Below are 25,933 nucleotides of genomic sequence, written 5' to 3' on the forward strand. Positions count from 1 at the left end.
ATATGAAATCGGAATCGGCTAAAATCGGTATCGGCAGTTCAAACTCAATGAAAAATCGGTAATTGGAATCGGCCTAAAAGTTGAAATCGGTGCGTCTCTACTTATAAAACTACCTTTCTGTCATATTTGCTGAAACTGACCCTATGTTCCAGTAGAACTACATGAAGCAGGTAATAAAAAATAAAAAAATCCGGCTCCTCTGGCACCACCTACAGCCTGGAGTGCGATTTGCAAAAATCCACCGCTCCCTGTTCTGATGCACCAATCATGGCCAGGGGGGGGTGTCTAACTGCGTATCAATCACTGCTCATGCACACGCATTCATTCTCCCTTGTGGGGGGAGGGGCTTAGGAGACCGTTTTGTGCTTTAGCGGAAAGGGGGGAGGGACTGAGAAGTTGTTGATGTTTTTTGGCTAAGTCCTGGATCTTCACAATCCTACCTACGGCACCTTTAAGTGAGACAATGGAAGAGAGTAGTGTGAAAGAACGAAATCCAGTGTGAGGAGACATTCACCCAGGAGACCGGGGTGAATGTCCCTTTCTTGTCCCGCGTGTCACTCAAACGTACACTTTGTAACCCCACCAACGATATTTTCCTAAACCCAACTGTCCCGTTCTTGTGCCGCATGTCTGTTAAAGGTACGTCCTGACCCAGAGCGCCAAAAAGTGACGCAGAGAGTCCCGACCAAGCGCGTCTAAATATGACGCTGAAGCAGACTTTTTGTGTCAATAACAAACGCCAGAGGCACCTGACCAAGCGTCGCTTTTTGACGCGGCGGGAGTGAGCATGTGTTGGATTTTTCCCCCGTTGACGTTTCATTAAATGTTGATCTAAAGAGTTTTCATCCTGAAACCAAGCCAACCAGCTACGAGATGAATCGTGACCGTAACACATTTGATTCGGCGCAACAACAAAAAAACAAAAACAATCGTAGACTTCAGTGGTAGCAGCTCGCCAGCTGTTCGCGGGTTCGGTTAACATTTCCATGGAAACAGCGATCTTCATCATTCAGAGATGTCGCTGTTTTTTAGGCTTAGCCATTATCCCTTTATTCTTGCATTATTTACATAATGCTTAAATGAAAAATTTTAACTTCAGTCTAGACAGGATTAAAAATGACAGATTTCCACATTGTGACTGCGTAATTGTCTTGCTCTCGGTCCCTTACCTTGCTGTGAGAGGAGTCTTGTGCGGTGGCGTTGAACATGCCGTAGGTCTCTAAAGACGGCAGGCTGTGCTGTGGCTGGGACAGACCCAGTAAGTGCTCTAACTCCAGTGTAGAGCTCTGGGCGGGACACTGGGGGACCTGAGTCTGCTGCAACGTGTGCTGGTGTTTCTGGTGACCCTGGAGCTGGCAGGGCTGAGCGCCGGCCACCATACTTTGGTCGTGACAGACGTCTGGCGTGGTCACGCCATTCGTGTCGAAGACGTTGTAACCTGTGTGGCTGACGTCCACGTTCGCTGGAAAGGCTGTGTGTCCGTTTGGGATGTAAGAGCCGTACGTTTGCAGTCCTAGCTGATTCTGGAAGCCGGACGGCAAAGCGCTCTGGCCGCTCCCCTGACCCTGGGACTGGAGGAGGAGCGAGAGCTGGTCCTGCTGAAGCTGCCACTGTTGACTCGACTCCGGGAGCGAGTTCAGATGCTTATGTTCACCGTTCAACTGCGAGGCTTTGAGTACAGCGTGTGGGTGGTGGTGGCTCTCGGTCGCTACCACCCAGTGACCGTTAGGAATGCCATTTAATATCTTGGCGTCCACTGTTCCGGGCTGGGAGACGGACTGAATCTGCCCCGGTTGAGCTTTCACGTGTTGCTGCATCTGTTGCGACAGCTGGATGATGGGATGAGCTGCAGGGACGGCAGGTGTGAGGCACGCCTGTGGCTGCTGGGAGACGCTTTGGGCCGACTCTGGCCCGAATCCACCTCCGTCTCCTTGTTCCTCCCCTCCTGTCCCACTTTCCAGTGAGTCGTGGATGTAGGAGAGGATTTCGTTGTTGGTGAGAAGGTCACTGAGTGTTGGGATGTGGCCGGGGCCCAGCTCCACCTGGATCATCCTCTCATCCAGCAGCAGGAGCTCCAGGTCTTCGGCGTTTAGGCACAGGTTCTCCAGGGCGCTAAAGAGCTCGCTGTTGGAACACGTTTCCTCTTCGTCCAGGGACAAAGAGTCCAAAATGGCCAGCAGTGGGTCATGACTGGATGTTTTGCCGTTGCATCTCCCCGTCGCCGCGTTAGATGCAATGTGCCAGCCATCGCCACTCAACAAGCCACCAAAACCATCACCATCAGCTTGCTGCTCGCTGAAAAGGCGGCTGTGGTAAGACATCTTGGGCTCCGTGTCCGGCTGGCAGACGTACACAGACTCGTCCTGGCTCATCAGTGCTCCCAGCAGGGACTTTGGGTCCAGGTCGTCTGAAGAGCTCTTGTCCACCTTGCCTTTCTTGGACTTGCTGCCTTTGGCTTTGCCTGGGCCGCGGACGGAATCGGGGAAACCGTGCAGTGGGTAACCGGTCTGGTAGAGCATTGCCTCTCCGGTGGCGAAGGTGAAGGGAAGGTGCATCGATCGCTTCCTCAGGTGTTCCCCTCCTTCCTCATCCCTGTGAAAATATGAACAGAGAAGAATTCAACAGATTATAGTTAAAACCATGGAGTGTGAATATAGTGGAAGTAGCATCTGGGACATCACTCATTGGTTTGTGGACAGCCGTTTTGAAGCCTCGAGTTTGGAGATAGGGGCGTCGCCGTCTTGATTTTTTACAACCGGATGTGCCGGGTTGTTTTGACGAGAGGGTGGGGCTGGGCAGGACGACACGGCCAAGACAGTTTTTATTATGTTGCAATGTCGCTGCGCTAAGCTAAACACTAAAGAGGGGGAAGTTGCTGATTTATAACCCTTCTGAAGAGAGTCATCCAGCAGAGATTTCCTGGCGGCAGGCATGGACCTCCGGTTACTGCCGCCATTCATCTCTATGTCTTCTCTGTGTTGTTGTTGAAGTTTGTTCTTTCAAGTTTTTGTTTTTCCTTTCTTTGTCTGTGCAATTGACTCAATATCATCATCATCAAATGAGGGCTCCCCCTCAATGATAATCCCCAGTATAAAATAAAGGTTGAATGAATGAATGAAAGTCACTACAGAAAATCAGCTAATTTCCTCTTAAGTCACCAGCTAATGCTAGAGATAGCTAGCTAGCTTGGTTGGCCAAACGCTGAACAAGACATTATTAGGCAACCAAAATGTTGCCAGCTGACTTTGGGGACGTTGAATACACGCAGCGAAAGGGTTCAACTTTAAGACGAAAACACAGTTGGTCTAGTTTAATGTCCACAACGTTAGCATGGTTAGCATTGCTAAGCCTCTGTCCCAATTGACAGGTCTTAAAGTATTCACGGCTTTATCGTCTTTTTTTAAATAAATGGAACGTAGGAAAGATTTTTGCACACCTCTTTTGTCGGGCAGGTGCGTAGGATATGATCAAAAGTAGCAGATCAGAATTTTGAGGAAAGTCCCGCACACTGACCATTACGCAAGCAATAATTTATTTAGAAAAATACAAATACAGGTCTAAGACCAAAACGTTGTATTTTTCTAAATAAATTATTGCTTGCGTAATGGTCAGTGTGCGGGACTTTCTCTAAAAATAAGTGGAACCGTAATTTACTAAATGAACAACATGCTGTATTAAAGAAGACTTGAAACTAGCGATTGAGACCATAAAATCATTATGAAAATGTTTACACAATAAATCAAGTGAGAAGTAGACTCATTTATAGAAACACTTCTTTTTGGAGCCCCCTGCTGGAAAATAGAGAGAATGCAGCTTTAAGGCACTCCAGCATTGGCGTCACTTTTCAGACCAGGAAGCTCCGTCCAATATTTTAGCAGTCTGTGGTTACCACTCAAAAATCGATTGTGTCTTCTTGGCACAAGCAATATGGACCCTAGGAATGAATTTCACACAAAAAAAAAATATTTTGCTTGGATCGCTGAAGGAAGTGCTTTACAATTCATTGGAAATCTGATCAGCCCCCTACAGCAATACATTGGTTAAATTAAGTCTCTAGCTACATCCCATTGGATAAAATCTATTACAACATAAGATGTAAAAGTCAGGACTTTTTTTAATATGTGGCAACTGCATAGAGATTTTATGGCAAGAAGGGCAGCTTCAGGGAATACTGGCTAATATGTTGGGTTTCAATGCATGTCTTGTCTGTGGCTACGTTTGGCACTACAGTGTAAATTGCAATATGATAAGACCTGTCAAAGGTTTCAATCAAACTATGTCAATTATTGATATGTAAATATCTATTTATTTTCTTCACTTATGTTTTTTACATGTATGTCCAGGTATGAATGTGTTCATGGTATATATATATATATATATATATATGTATGTATATATCCTTTTTTGTGTGTGTGTTTGCTTTGAGCATCACTGCGCCATAGGATGGAGGCTGGGTGGGCAAAGAAAGCTGTGTATAACTGCAGAATGAACTTTCATCTTGGATTTCTTGTGAAATGCAATAAAAAAATATAGAATAAAAAAAATTGTCGTCCACTTACACCAAGGGCCTCTGGGTGGCGATGATGTAGTCTGGCTTGCCGTTCTTGTAGACAAGCCTGGCGTTGGCCTGGACCCACTTCCACCGGTTTTCCTTGGTGAGCAGCCTAAAGACGGTGAGGCCGCTCTCGCCCGTCTTCATCACTGGAATCACATCAGACGAGACATCAGAGGCTCTGTGTCACTGCTGTTTACGCTCTGTACACCCCGCGGTTTGCACACACTCTCACTCTGCATTTGCTCAGCCGGGCGTGCTGTTGCGGCGCAGGCTCCATGCTGATGTTCACTTTTGGCTACATGCACATGTTACAAGTCCTGTTTGCACACACTTAAAAGCATCCCAACGCACCATCACATCCTTCTACCTCCAGTCCCTCATCTCCACGGCTCAGTGTTGTGTCTGTCGGTGTGTGTAATTGCGGTGCCGCTCATGTTTCTGCGCCGTCTCGTGTCTAAACAAACTTCACAGTGAAGCACAGAACCAGTGGAACCCCACCTAGACTCCTCTTGTCTGTGTAGATTATCATAGTTGAACACTTGGGGGAACAGTTATTATGTGTCTATCATTGATGTTGGTAAAATTAAACACCAAAGTATGGTTGACATTTTAAAACTACCATGTCAACTGCAAGTGCCTTCATTTGAGTTGTCAATTGTAAAAAGAAATGTCATTAAATGTCACTAAGACAAACCTGTCTCACTGAGCTTTAAGAACAGGATTCTTCAAGGCAAATTTTAAGACATTTTTAAAACCACCTAGGATGAAATGTAATGTCAACTTCACGGCCACATAATGGTAAATCAGTGTGGATTTTAAGCCCGAGAAAAGAAGTATTTACCATGTAACGTTACCTGAATTTAATAAATATAATTTTGTGAAGTGTGTTTGTACACTTATAACATTATAGCATAAAATAAACAATATTTGGCACATTTAGACCTCTTATGCTCTGAAACTAAATATACAAAATCAAGTACATTGAAACGTTACCCACACAAAATATTTAGTTTTGACGTTACGGCATTTATTTGAAGCTACGAAAGGACAAGAAATAATTTACCTTTGTAAACGAAAGTTCATAATTTAAAAGGCCTTATTTTTAGTATTTTAAATTTAAAGGTCCCATGCCTGCCTATGGTCCCCTAGTGGCTAGAAATGGTGATAGGTGTAAACCGAGCCCTGGGTATCCTGCTCTGCCTTTGAGAAAATGAAAGCTCAGATGGGCCGATCTGGAATCTTCTCCTTATGAGGTCATAAAGGGAAAGATTACCTCCCCTTTCTCTGCTTTGCCCGCCCAGAGAATTTGGCCCAACCATGAGAGAGAGACATGTGGCAGTTGGTCAAGGCCAAGGCCACAACCCCACCCTCCACCTTGCCCCCCCTCTCTTCTCCTCAATAGCTACAGACACAGAAATGGCACATCCTAAGGAAAGCTCATTGTGGGACTGGCTCTAGTGGCGGTAATTCTGCACCAAGGCTGAATTTCGGGAAAGAGACTTCAGATACAGTATTAGGAGACCACTAAGGCCTATATAAAAGAGACTTCAGATACAGTATTAGGGGACCACTAAGGCCTATATAAAAGAGACTTCAGATACAGTATTAGGGGACCACTAAGGTCTATATAAAAGAGACTTCAGATACAGTATTAGGGAGACCACTAAGGTCTATATAAAAGAGACTTCAGATACAGTATTAGGGGACCACTAAGGTCTATATAAAAGAGACTTCAGATACAGTATTAGGGGACCACTAAGGTCTATATAAAAGAGACTTCAGATACAGTATTAGGGGACCACTAAGGTCTATATAAAAGAGACTTCAGATACAGTATTAGGGGACCACTAAGGTGTATATTAAGGCTGAGCAATTTTATAGATTCTGCGATATAAATCAATATTTTTTCCCCCAAGAAAGTATCGATACATAAGTCCCATTCAAATCCCCGGTGTTTACCCCCGTTCACGTTGCAGGAAGAGCGATTTGGTCAGCCAGCCGCTAGTGTCGCTGTAGAGCAGCCAACGTCAACTGGCGGCCCGCGCCAAAGCTTTTAGTCTGGCCCGCAGAATAATCATGAATTCACAAAATGTAAAGAGGAAACATTTTTATTTATCATTTCAAGCATTTAGAGCAAAAACCCAGCCCCCTGTATTTACATCTCTATTCACATGCCGGGATTCTGTACAGCGATGCCTGAGCTTCACACACACAGCTGAGCCGAGATGTGTGTGCGTTAAAGGTTAAAACACACAGCACCTGACTGGGAACGATACAGAGTTACCAACGCCTGCTGGGGCAGATGAACTCACGCTGGTCTCTTTTCTGTAAATAAGCTATAATTAAACCTTCGTGAGTAGAAAGTCAATACTTATCAATGCACTCACCTGTGTAGACCGGCATAAACATGTAGAAAGCGATATTCCAATCTGCTCAGTCCACCGCGCTGTTTTACGCAAACACAGCTCTACTCTGCAAATAGCGAATTTTTACAAACAAGCTAAAACAAAAGCTGTCGGTTTGTAGTCTAACTGTTTATCTTAGGTTGCCGGGAATCTGGAAATTTTGACAAATTCTTGTAAACCTCACTTGAACAAACCAAACTCTCCGCTAGAGCGGACAATCTGGAGCTACTTAATATGCACGTGAATGACGCGATCGTTATGTTCGAGTGATGATGATGATGCTGGTTGTATTATTTTGAAACAACATCGTTTCATTGCAAATGAGGCCTACATGACGAGTGCATAGCCTGCTTATCAGTCCATTCATTATTAAAGCTGGGCTTTTGGCTTTTCCACATCAACTTTTCGCTTCAGCCTCTTTGACAGTGACATGTTTACCTGACAACAGCCTTTCTTTCTGCAAGCATTTTCCACCAATCAGGATGCTGCATACTACAATAATTGTTCCATAATCACAGACTTTAACCATCACTCCTCAGTGAACTGCCTCCTAGTCTGAGATCTTTTTCTAGTTAAAGAGCCAGTTATCATTATGGAGTTTCCATGTTTTTTAGGAGTTTGCTCACACTAATACATGTAAAAAAAAAAAGATTTAGCATTAATTCAGTAAGAAAGTGAAAATTTCGAACAAGAATAGGCGTATTAGGTATAAATTCATTTTATTTTCTTTATTTGAAAGTCCGGCCGCCAGAGTGCTTAGAAAAATTATGAAAAAAATGTAGTTGATGATCCCTGCTGTAGACTCTCTGTCCAGTCAGAGACATATATTGTGTAATTGACGTTTTTAGTTCAATTAATTAAATCCAAGTAAATGAAACACTCACAAGATGTCACCAAAATCACTCTGTACCCTTTAAATCTTTCAGAAAATGATGTAAGTGTATCGAATCGTATCGTTGGCTGAATATCGTGATATATATTGTATCGTGAGCTGAATATCGTGTATCGTATCGTGAGATTAGTGTATCGCTACAGCCCTAGTCTATATAAAAGGAGACTTCAGATACAGTATTAGGGGACCACTAAATACAACTGTAAGGTACTTTTAATTGAGTATTCATTTTCTCCTACTTGCCTATTGTACATTTTACTTCTCTATTTTTATAGATTCAGTAACTTTGCATATTCATAGTAATTATACAAAATATTATGACTAATCTATGATGTATTAAAGTGGATAAAGAGGAGACTTTATTGATCCGGTGGTGAAATTCACTAGCTAGCTGCCAAGTCAAACTTCGCTGTCATTTTGGTTAAAGTAACTCAAAAGTAACGCAAAAGTAATGTAAAGCATTACAATTCAGAGACAGTAATATTGTAATATAATGAATTATTCTCAAATGACAGTGACTAGTAATGTATAATGTATTACATTTTGGAAGTAACGTGCCCAACACTGAGCATTGTGATGTCTGTGCCAGTCGTCCCTCCTGATATACAGTGCCTTGCGAAAGTATTCGGCCCCCTTGAACGTTTCGACCTTTTGCCACATTTCAGGCCTCAAACATAAAGATATAAAACTGTAATTTTTTGTGAAGAATCAACAACAAGTGGGACACAATCATGAAGTGGAACGAAATTCATTGGCTATTTCAAACTTTTTTAACAAATAAAAAACTGAAAAAGTGGGCGTGCAAAATTATTCAGCCCCTTTACTTTCAGTGCAGCAAACTCTCTCCAGAAGTTCAGTGAGGATCTCTGAATGATCCAATGTTGACCTAAATGACTAATGATGATAAATAGAATCCAGCTGTGTGTAATCAAGTCTCCGTATAAATGCACCTGCTCTGTGATAGTCTCAGAGGTCCGTGTAAAGCGCAGAGAGCATCATGAAGAACAAGGAACACACCAGGCAGGTCCGAGATACTGTTGTGGAGAAGTTTAAAGCCGGATTTGGATACAAAAAGATTTCCCAAGCTTTAAACATCCCAAGGAGCACTGTGCAAGCGATAATATTGAAATGGAAGGAGTATCAGACCACTGCAAATCTACGAAGACCCGGCCGTCCCTCTAAACTTTCAGCTCATACAATGAGAAGACTGATCAGAGATGCAGCCAAGAGGCCCATGATCACTCTGGATGAACTGCAGAGATCTACAGCTGAGGTGGGAGACTCTGTCCATAGGACAACAATCAGTCGTATACTGCACAAATCTGGCCTTTATGGAAGAGTGGCAAGAAGAAAGCCATTTCTTAAAGATATCCATAAAATGTGTCGTTTAAAGTTTGCCAAAAGCCACCTGGGAGACACACCAAACATGTGGAAGAAGGTGCTGTGGTCAGATGAAACCAAAATCGAACTTTTTGGCAACAATGCAAAACGTTATGTTTGGCGTAAAACAAAACAAACAGCTCATCACCCTGAACACACCATCCCCACTGTCAAACATGGTGGTGGCAGCATCATGGTTTGGGCCTGCTTTTCTTCAGCAGGGACAGGGAAGATGGTTAAAATTGATGGGAAGATGGATGGAGCCAAATACAGGACCATTCTGGAAGAAAACCTGATGGAGTCTGCAAAAGACCTGAGACTGGAATGGAGATTTGTCTTCCAACAAGACAATGATCCAAAACATAAAGCAAAATCTACAATGGAATGGTTCACAAATAAACATATCCAGGTGTTAGAATGGCCAAGTCAAAGTCCAGACCTGAATCCAATCGAGAATCTGTGGAAAGAACTGAAAACTGCTGTTCACGAACGCTCTCCATCCAACCTCACTGAGCTCGAGCTGTTTTGCAAGGAGGAATGGGCAAAAATGTCAGTCTCGATGTGCAAAACTGATAGAGACATACCCCCAGCGACTTACAGCTGTAATCGCAGCAAAAGGTGGCGGACTACAGTATTAACTTAAGGGGGCTGAATAATTTTGCACGCCCAATATTTCAGTTTTTTATTTGTTTAAAAGGTTTGAAATATCCAATAAATTTCGTTCCACTTCATGATTGTGTCCCACTTGTTGTTGATTCTTCACAAAAAATTACAGTTTTATATCTTTATGTTTGAGGCCTGAAATGTGGCAAAAGGTCGAAAAGTTCAAGGGGGCCGAATACTTTCGCAAGGCACTGTATCTTTAAAACAGCATCATGTGGACCCTGTTGTGCTGCACTGAAACCTGTCTCTCCCATCTGTGCGTGCATTAGAGCATGTATGTATCTCTGTATCTCTGTGTTGTACGTTTCCAAATGCATATGCATTTCCGTTTCTGTATGCATGACTACATGCATACAGTATGTGGCTTTGTGAGTGTGCATGTCTTGTGGCAGCGCGTCGAGGGCGCCATGGTTACAACTAACCGGGTCATCCGGTACACGAGATAAGTAGGACACTTGACTCTCGCGTGGAGGTTTCATCCATCATCAACAGATGCACGTTTGTTTGTTTGTTTGTTTGTTTGTTGCATGTGTTACAAACATGGGACAGGGGTCAATACTCATTAATGTATACTGAGCCTAGATGGGGGGAAACCGGTTTTAAAAAAGGCAAATCTATTTAACAGCCTTCTGTGGGCAGCCCAACAAGTTCCCTGTTTGCCTAAAATAGACTTTTCAGTGTTTAGATGTTTGATGAGTCAACCTTCTTCTTCACAGCATGCTTTTTGGGCGCAGCCAGCGCTGATTAAAAAGTGCAAGTTGGACCTTATAGTTTTGATAAGGGAAGATGAGTACGAGTTACAACCAGGCCCCCCAGGAAGTGCGCTGGGCTTTGAACCTCGAACTCTCTGTTTGAATTAAAGATGTCATTCAAGTGTGATGTAAACCGTACGGAGCATGACTTACTTCGGACGTGATTTTCGGCGCAGTGCAGCATGTCGGCGGCATGAATGAACTGGTAACCCGAGCCTCGAACTCTCAGCTCCGCCTCGGTGTAGCCCAGAACAATTTTACCCCTGAAAATCCAGAAGAAAAAAAAACACACACAAGATACACAGGAATTACACGCTTAATACTGTAATTGGGATTTGAGTTGAAAGCCTTCATTTAGTCCGGTGTTACAACCAGGACTTTAACATGAACTTTTTCGATCGCCACTTCAAGATTGCTAGTAGATTTTCAAAGTTACCAGCCAATCAGATTTTCCACTAGCCGAATGTTTTTTTTGTTGTTTTTGTTTTCCTAACTAACTTTATTTATTATTTATTTCAGCTCCTCTGGTTTGTTTCTTGCTGTTCCGTTCGTCTTCTCCGTTTCAGCGTAGCTCGTAATCGATACCGCACACGCTAGGCACGTAGCCAGCGGTTGTACGACACGTGACGAAATAGTGTTCATGGGAACAACACGGACTTGTTGCATCGTTTCTGCAGCCGGCCGATTCAAACGGACGCTTCGCTTCATTCATCACCGGCCAAACTGGCTAGGAACTTTACATTGTTACCCACCAAAGTTAATTTAAACCAGCATTTGGCAGGTTGGCGGGTCTCTATTTAAGCCCTGGTTACAACCATTAAAGTGCTCATATTATGCTCATTTTCAGGTTCATAATTTTATTTAGAGGTTGTACCAGAATAGGTTTAAATGGTTTAACTTTAAAAAAAAAAATCATATTTTTGATGTACTGCACATTGCTGCAGCTCCTCTTTTCACCCTGTGTGTTGAGCTCTCTGTTTCAGCTACAGAGTGAGACATCTCCCCTCTGTTCCATCTTTGTTGGGAGTCGCACATGCTCAGTAGCTAGGTAAGGACTACTAGCCAGTCAGAAGCAGAGTATGAGGGCATGCCCTGACAGTACCTAGGTAAGGACTACTAGCCAGTCAGAAGCAGAGTATGAGGGCATGCCCTGACAGTACCTAGGTAAGGACTACTAGCCAGTCAGAAGCAGAGTATGAGGGCATGCCCTGACAGTACCTAGGTAAGGACTACTAGCCAGTCAGAAGCAGAGTATGAGGGCATGCCCTGACAGTACCTAGGTAAGGACTACTAGCCAGTCAGAAGCAGAGTATGAGGGCATGCCCTGACAGTACCTAGGTAAGGACTACTAGCCAGTCAGAAGCAGAGTAGGAGGGCATGCCCTGACAGTACCTAGGTAAGGACTACTAACCAGTCAGAAACAGAGTATGAGGGCGTGCCACGCTAGCAGCTAGGCGAGCATTATAACGTGTGTTCCAAAGTGACCACGTTTGTCTCTGAAGTAAAGGCTGGACTACAATAGAGCTGTTTGGAGCAGTTTGTGAACAGTGTTTTCTGTTGGAGATGGTAAGTCCCTTTGGGGGGGACTTTGGGCTTTTTCACTTTGCACACCTATAACATGCACAAAAAAATATATATAACACAATAAAGGAAAGGGAAAAAGCCAAACAGCATAATATGAGCACTTTAACAAAATGACTAAACATTTTGAATAAAAACCTAAAGTCATTAGTGGGAGGATTTTGGAGAGTACGTACTTTGCGTCGCAGGCCATGGGCGTGAAGTCGAGCTTGTGTTTGGTCCTGAAGATCATGTTCCTGGTCCTGATTTCCAGGATGGCCGGAGGCTGGAGGGGCGTGGCGATGGCGAACAGGGCGAGTTGCGGCGGGGCACTCCCCTCGCTGTCGCGCTGCTGACGGCTCTGGCCGTGGAGGAACTTGAGTCGACCCTGGATGTTCAGCGCCTGAGAGGAGAGCGCATAAATCACAATTAAGATTTCCCTCTGAGACTATTGCATCCAGTTCCACAGCAGACGAGTGAGTGATGTTTCTCTTCTCCCTGTCGGGCGACATCAGTCTAATTTATCCTGCTGGGTAATGTAGGGAGCCAGGTTTTTTATTTCTTTTCTCCGTGACATGTTGCCGGGTTTCTATGATTGGTCAACTTTTTTTTTTTTTTTAAGCGCAGTTACTGCAACTGTTTACATTGTCAGATGTAGCTACATGCTAAGTCTGGGAAAGCTGTAACTTTAACCTTGCCTGCCAATTTCGGGAAAAATGAAACATGAAACATGTCTGGTTGTCTAGTATTTAGTTCAAAAGCCTTTATCTGCAATTTTTTAATTAAAGAGACAGCGTCTCAGACAGAGGGTGAATACAAGAGCAGCAGCCGTGGGCAGTGTGAAAGAAAGTGTGAACATTAAAGCATGTTAACATGTTCTAGTAAAAACACAAAATACAAGTATGAACCTGAAAATGCTATATAATTAGGTGCAGTAAGCGATGCTGCGCAAAGATTGTTGATATTTGAACTCAACTGCCAAACAAATACAACCCAGAAGCTCTTTTTAGAGTGTTAGTTATTCATTATCCGTTCTAGCTTTTCCAAAGTTTTAGACACAGATATGGAGATAACGATGGTCCAAAATATGTGAAATTGCATAATTCTTTTATTGAAAAACGTCACATTTTCTTGAGGAAGGACCCCTTAATCCCCCTCCAATTACGTGCACCTAAGTCTTTCACAAACCTAAAAGAGTTAGGTGACCGTGAGGAGATAGTCGCTGAATTTGACAAAAATAAAAATAAAAGTGTAGTGGATTAATATCGCTTACTATACCCTTGACGTGACTGGGAGGTTTCACCTGGTATCGTTTTCCCGTCATTCTCATCTAAATGTGTCTGGTGGTAAAAAAAATTATCCGTGAAACTTACACGGAGACAGTTTCCTTACAAAGACCTCTAAAAGAAAAACCTAAAAAGTCTTTTATGCTGTCCGCTGTCCTCCTTTTCACCCTGCGGCATCTCGTGTGAGGACCCCCCCGCCTCCTCTGTTAGCTCTGGTTAATTGATCTTGGTGGGCTTAAGGGCCTGCAGCCGTGATGTCAGGAATCTAGCCCTGAATAGCAGGAGGGATTACACAAAAAGCAAAGCCATAGCGACCGGTAGACAGAAGCAGAGACCTGGCTTAATGCTCACGCAAACGCACTGGGAGGGAGGGCTGAGAGATGCAGGTTCGAAACCCCCTTCACCAAACCAAACTTCGGGAGTTTCCTTGAGCAAGGCGTTGAATTCCTAACTTAAGCTTTTTAGACGAAAAAACAAATGAAAGTAACTTTCATTTACTGACAAAGATCTGAGTCCCTGCCCCCTGAAAACAGGAAATAATTTGACTGGAATAGAGCCGCAATGATTAATCGATCAATTGATTAGTTGTCAACTATTAAATAAATCCCCAACTATTTTTGAGTCAGTCATTTTATGTGAAAAAAAAAAAAGTAAAACTTTTTTTGATGTCAGCTTGTTAAATGTGAACATTTTTCAAGTTCCTTCTCTCCTCTGTGACCGTAAACTGAATATCTTTGAGTTGTGGACAAAACAAGACTTTTGGGGACGTCACCTTGGGCTTTTTGGGAAACACTGATCCACATTTCTGACATTTTATAGACTGAACAACTAATCGATTCACGGAGAAAGTAATCGACAGATGAATCGACGGTGAAAATAATCGTCAGTTGCAGCCACAGACTGGAAATAAAAAAAAATCCGATACTTTAATACACCTCTGATTGTTTCTTCATATATAACACTGTGGCTAAATAGGGGATTCAAAGATTTAGGAAAAGTGTCAAAAAAGACATTGAAACATGGGGGAGCTTCTGCAGAGGGAAAATGCGGGGCAGGATACCTAGGATTGAAGCCGTTGGACAGACATGTCTTGGAGGGTGACAGCAAATGTGCCACTCTTATCTGTTTTGGGTATTTATGCGTATCATGACTTTGCTAGTGGAGCCATCAGGGCTTTAAATGAACTTTTTTTCAATCACCAGCCAACATGGCTAGTACATTTTTTAAGTTACCAGCCAATCAGATTTTCCACTAGCCAAATTTGTACTAATTTCAAACAAATTTGAATAACCTTACTACTTAATTTCATCGATACTGCACGCTAGGCACGTAGCTGACGATTGTACGACGCCTAACCACTATATAGTGTTCATGGGAAATGTAGGATTAGTACAACAAGCAGCGTTGCCGGATAACGATTGCGTTGTCCAAGCCAAAGACACACAAAACTGCCCCAATTTCTTGGCAATAAACAGTCCGATTTAGCATATCGTTTCTGCAGCCGGACGACACAAACAGACGCAGAATTATATACTTTATTCATCACCGGCCAAATTGGCTAATAACTTTACAACGTTACCCAAAGCCAAAGTTAATTTTTACCCACATTTGACAGGTTGGTGGGTGTTAATTTAAAGCCCTGGGTACCATTGTTCTGTGTATATACATACTGTATATATGTACACACACACACACACACACACACACACACATAAAGAGAAATACAACGCAGATCAGAAATACATATCGGGAATACTTGATTCTGATTGCCTAACGGGTGCAAGAGCACTAACAGGGGACTCAGGAAGATGTCACTCAATCAGTCTAACCACACCCACACAGTTCTGGGAAGAGGTCCAATCAGCCGCATTACGTGAAAACACCTGTGTGAGTGTTCGGGGCCTTTAAATTGCAGCACTGAAAAGGTGCAGAACGATGGGTATATGGTGCCTGAAGTGCCATGCTCACAGAGGACCCTGCACCAGTTTTCTCGGCAGGTTTAAGGGTGTTTTTTAGCTGACACTGAACCACAGAGTGTTGTTCTCCCTCTGTGGCTAATTGTCGTGGTGAAAGAAGAAGCAGTGACCGGTCTGGAGCTACCAACCCTGACTAAGCAAGTTCCCCCTCTGCTCTGGGAGGATTAAAGCCCTTTTCCCCACGACCCCGAGGCTCTCTTAAGGCGGATTACGGGAGTAAACGGTGGCTTCTGATCCCTGAGGGACTCTGAGGTAGCACGCCATACTGCTAGCAGCACCAATGGGCGTAAAAAAACACCACAAGCCTCAAACATGGATTCATTTTTATCTAGGGCTGGGTACCGAATACAATACTTTTTAGGCACAGATGGAATTGCCTCCTTAGTATTGAGTATCAAAAAATGTCTCGTCATTCCATACAAAATTTCAATACCTAAGGAGTAAATCTCATCAGCGTCAGAGAGCCAATAAGCACACAGCATGCTTCTACCAAGATCTAATAATGTTTGTGTCTCTTTTTTTTACATAATTTTGTACCATCGTTATCTCCATATCTGTGTCTAAAACGTTGGAAAAGCTAGAGCAGATACTACAATCATTAGATCTGGGGAGAAGTCTTATAGTTCCATTCAATCGGCTTCAGGTGCTGCCCAAAACGGCTCGGGTGCTGCACTACCACAACCTTATAATGGCGGGGAACACCCTGCCCTCAACAAACTGCCTTCCATTGTGTTGATTAGTTGTATGGGTTGTGACTGTATTGTCACAACAAATGCTTGCTCTTTGGGGGAATTTTTGGGGGTTTCTGTAAATTATAGAGTGTGGTCGAGACCAACTCCATCGGTGTCCTGAAACTACGTCTGTTGTGATTTGACACTCATAAATACATTTGAATTTAATTGTAATGTCAGTCTAACCAGGAAGCCGGAGGAGTTGTCCAACAAGCAGCGGAAGCGGCAGACGAAGCCTCTCTCCAGGAAGGAGGAGTTTTCCGGAGGAAGCTGGTCGGGGTCGTAGCTCACCAGGCAGGAAGACGTCGAAACCGACTCGCCATCTGGGGACATCAAATAATAACACTAATGCAGTTTATGTCTTTATTATACTCGCCATAGTCTGGATCGTTTCCAGGCCCCCCTCGCCTTCCGCTCGCTGCGTGTTGACGTTGTCTAAGTCTGTTGATCGGGAAACAACAACAGACTTTGAGCGAGCTACGAGCTTCAAATGGCGAGTTTGGAAGAAAATGTGGATGGTGCCACAAAGGCAGGTCTGCTTGGTTCTTTAAGGGATATGATTGTAAAGATTTACAAAGAATATGATTAGGGCCTTTCCTCTCTAACTGGGACGTTTTGGGAGCGAATACTGTGGAGGAAATAGATTACATTACATGTCATTTAGCTGACGCTTTTATCCAAAGCGACTTACAATTGCTACATATGTCAGAGGCCACATGCCTCTGGAGCAACTATGGGTCAAGTGTTTTGCTCAGGGACACATTGGTTGATGTATCACAGTGGGATTCGAACACAGGTCTCTCACACCCAAGGCATGTGTCATATCCACTGCGCCATCACCACCCACACGGCGATACACTAATACGGTAAATTAAATAGCTCATGTTACTGTATCGTTTCAACAGTTAACTTCATTTAAAAGGCAGGGTTGGTAACCATTTCCAAAATGGAAATTTTCCACTTTTTTATATGTTGTTTGAAATGGTCTCTCTGGCGCAGCAATAATTAACTTATGGCCTCAGGAAAAGGAGCAAATAAGCACGGGGACAATTGTGATTGGTTAAAAGAAATGAATCCCCTTTTTTTTATATCTCAAAATATATCTGTGGTGTAGCCAGATTTTACTCCACAGTGCTGTGGATAGAAAACCTAGCTAACCAGTTACCATGGCGATAGTCTATATATCGACGACATTCCACTTCCAGGATTGTTCAGATGCCGCCGGAAATTCTGTCCGCTTCCTCTTTCTTTGTGTTGCCGTTCTAAACTCTGGTGGATTTCTGAGGACGATGGTTAACTGCTCCTTAGATCTCTGCAGCTAGCTAGACCATCTGTCCAATCAGAGTTTTCTGTTGCTCGACTAAATCTACTTTTGAATGTACACATGTTCCACCAAAATGAGTTCCTTCCCGAGGCTATTTTGCAGAGGCACCGCGATTGGGATTGGTTTAAAGAAATGCCAATAAACCAGAGCACGTTTTCCTCCCATCCAGGAATGCTGTGTGGACTAGCCAGACCTTCCTCCGCAGCGCTGTGGAGGAAGGTCTGGCAATGGCAAACTAGCATGGCAATGAAGGGCACTTTTTAAGTGTATTCAGACCTTCCTATACAGACACAGCATAAAGATGAATTGAATTATCTCCAGTTTACAGACCTGTTGAGGGGTCCGCGGGGGGGTTGAGGGCCCAGTGCAGGTTGCTCCTGAACTCCTGCTGGTCTTCAGTGTGGATCAGCTCAAACACACTCTGGTGCATCACGTCGGTCTGACAGGAAGACGTCAAATACAGTATGATGAATCAAGATGAAGTTACACAGAAAATGATAAAGGAACATTTCACTAGGCCTGTTACAATTATTACATAATTGTCCATTTTTCTTTTCCCGTAATCACGGTTTCTTTGTTTAACCGCAATTTGCTAACATTAGCAGCGTTTCCCACACATAGACTAATTCAACACCGGCTGCCACATATTCGTTATTCTTTTTATAAAAAATTTTATTATACGCTATTTAACGCTGTGGGAAACACTGATTAGCAAAGGTCTTAAGGTGTATGACTGGTAATTGTTGATGTTGTTTACATATGCCAAATTTTAATTATATAAGTGATTATTGGTCGGAGTATCTATTTTTATTATTATTTCAATTGTTAGTTGTTGGCACTTGACCTTAAACACGTTCAATGCAACAAAAATGACAGTGGGGTACAGTTAGAAAATATCTTTTATGATAATAAAGAGGCGTTGTTTTCTTCATCGGCTGTGTATTTGTGTGATTACTTTATCTGGGTCACATGACAGTTATATACAGTATAACCAAAAGACATATCCTGGGATTCGTTCAAAACTTTAATTTGTTTAAAAAAGTAAGAAAAAAAGTATTTTTAAAATTTGACTGAAAGAGACAATTCTGTTGTGAATCGCAAATATGTGTGAGACAATTAATTGTACAGCAACATTTGGAATTGTTACAGCTCTACATTTTACCTTGTTTTTCAAAGTACAAGTTTAAGACTGACTATGAGACTACACGAGTTGAGGCAGATGTCACTGTTAGCAGGTTACCCTGAGGGGGTTGGATTCCGTTTGCCTTGAAGTGGAGCCAAAAGAAATCAAGAGTCGCTGAACATTTGATTCAAATAGTTGAACCGGAGCCAAAGGCCCCTGTGACCCTGATATCTGCAGTCCGGGCCCAGCATGACCTGGCTGAGGACCAGAGTGGAGCCACCCCTCCCAGTGCGGGAAGGGAACAAACTCGGGTCACCAAAGAGGAATTTTGACAGGCAGAAGTGTTACGTGAAATACCTGTGGGGGGGGGACTTTGGGCTGTCCGCAGCCTGGCTATCGGCTCATGAAGCAAAGGTTGTGCTAAACTATTTTAAAGCTTTACCATCTTTAAAAAAAAAAAAAAAAAAGAAATGTTATCAGTTTCTTTGTCAGGGACAATACATATACAGTGGCTTGCATAAGTTTACACACCTATGCTAAAGTTGACTAAAAAGAGGAATAAAAATCCATCTTTTGGAAATTGATCTTAATGCCTTAATTAAAATAATTTGGAAAAATCCAACCTTCAAGGACACCAATTTTCTTTGTGAATGAAAAATGTATTGTAACTAAATAAATGTTCTTCCTTAAAATACAGGGGGTATAAGTACACCCCTATGTTAAATTCCCATAGAGGCAGGCAGATTGTTATTTTTAAAGGCCAGTTATTTCTAAAATAATAGCCCCACATCATCACATATCCTTCACCATACCTAGAGATTGGCAGAAAGTACCCCATGCCAATGTGTGTAAACTTACGCAAGCCACTGTAGGCATTGTTACATCTAAAGTGCAACTGATGCAACGTATGTGGGATTCCAGCCGTAAGCTAATTTGCAGTCCTTGTCCCTGGTTAGGCTTTTAGAAATGACACATGTGGTAAAACACTATAAAATAGACATACAAACTAACCATTGAAGCAGACAAACACACACAGTCACAGACGCATAAAAACAGCAAAGCAAACATGGAGCAGCAGCCACGTCCACTACCGCCATAAAGACCAACGATACAGCGGACTGAGGCCGCCAACCTAGATGGCTAAAAGCTGACAATTAGCGCAAACAGTCACATAAATACATCCAAATCAACAGTGAAACACAGACAGACAGACTTATGTCACTAAGGATGATAAGTTAACCCTGCTGTTGACCCGGTTACAAAAACTTTCTATATCAGAACTATGACAAAAGAACGTTGAAAAAGGTGACAAATGTTGGAAAAAGCTACAAAAATGCAGAAAAAATAAAAATAAAAAAATCGGACAAAAACTTGTTAAAAACCTGACAATTTCTTTTTTGAAAAAAGTAAAGAAAAAAAAACATTGGAAAAAGTGACAAAAAAAGTTAAATTTATTTTACAAAAACATAATTAAAACGCCAAAAAAGTGACAAAAATAAATAAATCGACAAAAACGTTGAGTTTAGAAAAATGGTGAAATTTTGACCCAGAAAAACACAAAGTTGCATGGTCGATGGGAAGACCCACACAAGGGTTAAGACATTTTCCTAAAATAACAACTAAGAATAAACAAAATAGGAGCGTAAATTATAATGAGTTGCATCAAACCTGTGATTTATTGTTCTCAAATGTGCCTCTGTTTAAGCCATAGTTTTACCTTATCATTAAAAGCTTTAATAACAATAAATACAAAAAAACATACAGGTGTCATTTTGACTGGGCGCCCACTTCTTGGTAGAGTAGCAACAGTCCCAAAGGGCCTCCATTTGTAGATTGTTTGCCTAACTGTAGACCGTTGAATTTCTACAGTCTTTGAAATAACTTTGTAACCCTTGCCAGCTTTATGTAAATCAACTATTCTCGATCGTAGATCCCATGAAAGCTCGTTTTTGTTGAGGCATGGCTCACATAAGCATGGCCCGTTATTCTGTTGATTGTATTCATTGACTTACTCTAGATTTGCTTTTCTGTTTGCTTTTGTCTTTTTGCTTGCTTTATTATATATATTTGTGTGTGTGTGTGTGTTGTATGTTTCCCTTTTTGATGGTTTTGATGCATTGCTTGTTTCATTATTGTTGAGTAATTATATCATCTTTGTTTTAGTTCTTTTCCAAATTTGTATAAGCCTTTTAGGCTTCATTCCTCTCTTGCACTGGAAATGCTTTCTTTATTTTATTGTCCTTATGTCCTTATTATGTTCTTTTGCGAAAATAAATAGTTGGTTGTTTTTGTATGCCATGATTTTGAGCGTTCCCTGTTCTAAGCAGTGAAGAAAAACTGCAAATACATCATCTGGGTCTTTCCTTTTTTTCGGCTGGGTGTTCTTTCCGTACTTGCTCCTCATTTGGGTCTTGTTTTATGCGTGTTCCAACAGCCGTTGGCACCCGGTTTTTGTTGTTGTTTCCAAACACCTCCACGCGAGCAGAGACGGCAGCTTCACCACGGATTTGGGTTTGCGTAGTAAATGCACGGTGACGCGCCTCAGGTGGAAGGGGAAATGAGGGGTGAGAGGTGATGTTCACACCTGTGTGTGTGTGTGTGTGTGTGTGTGTGTGTGTGTGTGTGTGTGTGTGTGTGCGTGCATGCGTGTGTGTGAAAGAGGGACAGATGTGTGTTTTAGAAGGTGTGCCTGTGTATATGTAAGTGTGTGTGTGTGTCAGATAGACAGACTTTAGATAATTTGATAATCACATTCACCGAAATGGGATTAGACTCAAGGCAGCGGCTGGATTAAAGCTCTCGCTCCATATGTGCGTATGTTTCGATGCTCGGGGCACTCGGTGCTCTCGGGGCCCGTCATGAGCCTCGCTGTGCTTTTTAACTCCACTGCTCTGCCTCTGGAGCCTGAAATAATCCTCATAATTCACAACATATTCAGCCTGTTGCGGCTGGTAGACTATATTATGTCTCTATAATGCAGTTGGACCACTAAGGTGTATATAAAAGAGACTTCAGATACAGTATTAGGGGACCACTAAGGTCTATATAAAAGAGACTTCAGATACAGTATTAGCGGACCACTAAGGTCTATATAAAAGAGACTTCAGTTACAGTATTAGGGGACCACTAAGGCCTATATAAAAGAGACTTCAGATACAGTATTAGGGGACCATTAAGGCCTATATAAAAGAGACTTCAGATACAGTATTAGGGGACCACTAAGGTCTATATAAAAGAGACTTCAGATACAGTATTAGGGGACCACTAAGGCCTATATAAAAGAGACTTCAGATACAGTATTAGGGGACCACTAAGGCCTATATAAAAGAGACTTCAGATACAGTATTAGGGGACCACTAAGGTCTATATAAAAGAGACTTCAGATACAGTATTAGGGGACCACTAAGGCCTATATCAAAGCATCCAAAAAGCAGCATGTCACAGCACCTCTACAGTCACATTAACCAATTATTAGATAAATTATTCATAAAATAGCCTGGTTCAGCGGAAGTACATTGCCCCTCACTCTCCTTTGTGTGTGTGTTAGTGTTCTCAAAATCCCTTCGCTAAGGGAAACAACAACAAACTTTGAGCTAGCAAGCTACACGCTGAAAATGTCACGTTTTGAAGAAAATTTGAATCATGCAACAAGGCAGGCTTGCTTGGTTCTTTCGGGGAATAATTGTAAAGATTTACAAAGAATATGTTTACGACATTTCCTCTCTAACTGGGACGTTTTGGGACCGATTGATGGGATTGCTGTGGATGAAGTACACACGGAGATACACTGGTATAAAGCCAATGAGTTTTAACCATGTATCAGCTAATTTAAATAGCTCACATTACTGTATCGTGTCAACAGTTAACTTCATTTAATATTGTATGTGGCGTTTTCCTTTGCGGGGTGCAAATGTCCCACCGAAACAAGTTCCTTCCTGAGACTGTTTAGCAGAGCCACCTTGTCATAGTAGGAAAAGCCCAGCTGAGATTGATAACCTTAACGATGGCTCAATTCCATCAAGTGTCCCAGTAAGCTATTTCAGTGAGTCAGCATACACAATACCAGGGCCTCTGTGGAATGCAGCCATCAGTAATGGTTTTGAATACACCTGTGCTTTCCCTACTATGACATGTCAACATGTCTGCCGTGAAAAAGGGTCTATTCAAACAACCAAGAGCATTTTTTTTCTCCTATCCCAGAATGCATCTGCGCTGTGGAGCTTTATACAGTAGGCCTGGCATGAGACTAAACATAAAATGACACAGACGTTTTACACGTAAGTGAAGGAAATGTGCCTATGAAGGTGTTGACTTCAATTGAGAACACACGAAGAAATGTGTGAATATGAGCATCACATAAGTCTCGGAGTAGCAACTCTACCCATAATTCCTTGTGTTTCCTCTCGATTTCCAACAGAAATTTTTTCAGGAGTCTCGTGCTGTTTTGGGGTGTTATCATTCTCACCCGGATGAAACAAGCCAAACTAAAGGAGGACACACTGCCTAATCCAAAGAGTCGAGAAGAATAAGAATAGGCCGCTGGGTTGAGATAAGTGACCTGTTTTACGAGAAGGTTTTTACCTGATGGAAGCCGAGGTAATCCTGGATGGTGTGAGAGCAGAAGAAGACGATTCCCTCCGCTGTCACGACCAGGACGAAGCCATTCAGGGCCTGCACAGAGAAGATGTGTTTGTATGATATTCATAATGATTGAAAATGTATCCTTTTTTTCCCAGTGACTAATGTGAACAAAAATCTTTTGAAATTAGGTCCAGTATTGAGCGAGAACGCTGTAACACGCATCCGCGAAACAAGCTGCAATGTGACCCTAAGGGTGCAAATGTGCACCGTCAATGTCCGTCCACTAAGAGTGCTGTTTTTGCCGCTGACAGGCTCAGATTAATATTCTAAGTGTCTGACAAGATTATGGAAAGGATCCCTACAGAGATAGACCTGTTTGTTTAACATGAAACAGCCCCCGAAATCGCCATTGCCAAACTCACCAGACTCCATGTAGCATATAAATCACATGTAAATGGGTGAATTAAGGGTTCATTTCAACCAAACCAGAGTGGCGATTGTTGGAACAGTGGAAAGATGAATCAAGACAGCTTTTGATAGCTTTATTTTGTTTCTGTCAACTCTGAATGAAGTGTGTTTTACGATGATAAGATGACTGTTTATCTACATGGAGTCTGGTGGGTTTGGCGATGGCGATTTCGGGGGTTTTCATGTTCAACAAAAAGGATCTTACTCTTTATCAAAAAGGTCTATCTCCATATGGATTCTAATCATAATGTTGTTAGACACTTAGAATAATAATCTGAGCCTGACAGCGGCAAAACAAGCACTTAATGGACGTTGGACGGACATTCAAGAAGCGGAACTAGACCAATTAAAAAGATCATCGCAGTCATCAGAGTCATTTAGAAACAAAAACATGGGAAAATAGGGTTCAGGTTGAAGCATACATATTAAAAAATGTCCTTTGCTACAATTGAGGAGTTTCACCTGATGGCAGCGGTCAGCGGAAAAGGTCAAGAGGAACAAAAATGTCGCCCTCTTGTAAGCATGAACATCCACAGCTGATATCATTTCAATCTGTAGCCTGTAGTCACAGACCGGACTACATTCATTTTCTCTCTTTTTTGACACCAGTGACTGAAGATTAGGGTATAAAATGCTAACGTTTGACCATTGTTAGCAAGCCAAACATATCAATAGGGCCGGTTACCGAATTCGATACTTTTTAGGCACCGACTAAATTGCCTCTAAAGTATCGAGTACTGAAAAATGCCTCGTCATTCCATACCCAATTTCAAACCCTAAGGAGTAAATCTCATCAGCATCAGCGAGCCAATAAGCACGCAGCATGCTTCTACCGAGGTGTAATAATGCTGCTGATTGGCTGTCTAGACACGCAGAAAAATGTTATGTGTAATGTTGTAAATTAGTTTTCGTTTTATAAAATTGGTATCGGAAAAAAATATTGTTTAAGAACCGGTATCCGAGTCACGGTATCGGTATCGACATTTTTTGATACCCAGCCCGACATATAAACATATTTACTGCAGATGCACTAAAGGTAGTTTTACCTGGTGAAACCCAAATGTCAGCTAATGACAAAAACATTTCACTAGGCATTAGGGTTGTTCCTAACCAACCGGTAGGAATCGGACCGGATTAGAACGCAAATTTCGGTCAGCTGAAATATTTTCCCTCGGTCGCACCGAAACGTTAGCTAGCTACCGTAAATGTAGGCTACTTTTAAAATGCCATATCTTCACTCTGGGCTCACCAAAAACGGACATAAAAGCATATTAACCATTCACTGCACGTGATCGCTAGTAAACATATTACACTTTTTCAGTTTTTCAAGAATCGGTTTAGGAATCTGAATCGTTTTGAAAGTACCGGTTCGGCATCGGAATCGTAAAAATCCAAACGGTACCTGACCCTACTAGGCATGGGCCGGTATAAGATTCTGATGGTATGATAACCTTCAGCTAAAATATCACGGCTTGACTGTATTGCGGCATTGCAATTACAGCTTTAAAATGTATTATTTTGAAATGTCTGGGTAAAAAAACAACAACTTTTTTTTTTTCCATTGACCGCAATGTATTTTATTTATTAAACACTGCACACTGGCAGGGAGACGGATTTCTAAACTGCACTTTCTGTCCTTAATGTATTGGTTTTGAAACCGTAAATTACATTGTGCAGGGCCTTCACTTGCTAGTATCAGATTCCAGTGAGCACAAGGAAGAAAGAGAAGAAATGGGGCCGGAGAAAGAATAAGAGGAGACAAAAAAACAAAAACAAAACAGGGATGAGACTTCTCCCCTGGGCAGAAAGAGACGAAGAGGAAGAAGTAAAGGAGGTCAGTACTCATCATCACTCCTCCACTCCCCTCCTCGAGCCTCGGGGTTCGGGGAGGAGGTGATGACACCGTGTCCCGACACTGCAAAGAGTCCCAACGGCATCCCGCCGGTCCCGCCTACACCTCCCTGACGAGGGTGATGATGACCTCCGTAGGAACACAGCCTTCGTCTGACAACAGACAGCACACACCCTCATTTCCACATCGCATGGTTTAAATCGCTGCTGTTGGGTTAAAACCTTTCCCTTTTCGAAACCTCTTTCAAAAGCCATTAAGTGATGTCAAAAATTCATCAGCATCAGGCTTCAAATAAGACAGCTTCTCTTAGCTGCTGGATAATTGACATTTAGGTAGGAGGGTCCTACTCTATTGCAGCAACGTGTGACTTGAAAGAGGCAAAAAA

General features: G+C 42.4%; 1 protein-coding gene across 4 annotated transcripts in view; it reads right to left on the reverse strand.

Annotated features, from left to right (window-relative positions):
- LOC120554202 (aryl hydrocarbon receptor-like) overlaps positions 1-25,933 on the reverse strand; it is a 48,568-nt gene that overhangs the window by 6,822 nt on the left and 15,813 nt on the right. For 3 of the 4 annotated variants that reach the window (XM_039792935.1, XM_039792933.1, XM_039792934.1), the window contains exons 4-10: positions 23,229-23,318; positions 17,855-17,963; positions 16,387-16,523; positions 12,405-12,610; positions 10,801-10,910; positions 4,560-4,701; positions 1,170-2,592 (exon numbers count right to left, since the gene is read on the reverse strand). In XM_039792935.1, coding sequence (XP_039648869.1) covers positions 1,170-2,592; positions 4,560-4,701; positions 10,801-10,910; positions 12,405-12,610; positions 16,387-16,523; positions 17,855-17,963; positions 23,229-23,318 — 2,217 coding nt within the window. Of the gene's footprint in view, positions 1-1,169; positions 2,593-4,559; positions 4,702-10,800; positions 10,911-12,404; positions 12,611-16,386; positions 16,642-17,854; positions 17,964-23,228; positions 23,319-25,933 lie in introns of those variants that run through there. The other variant, XM_039792936.1, reaches the window with a different exon arrangement.

The sequence above is a fragment of the Perca fluviatilis genome, chromosome 24 (genome assembly GCF_010015445.1).
Source record: "Perca fluviatilis chromosome 24, GENO_Pfluv_1.0, whole genome shotgun sequence".
In the NCBI taxonomy this organism is placed as follows: domain Eukaryota; kingdom Metazoa; phylum Chordata; class Actinopteri; order Perciformes; family Percidae; genus Perca; species Perca fluviatilis.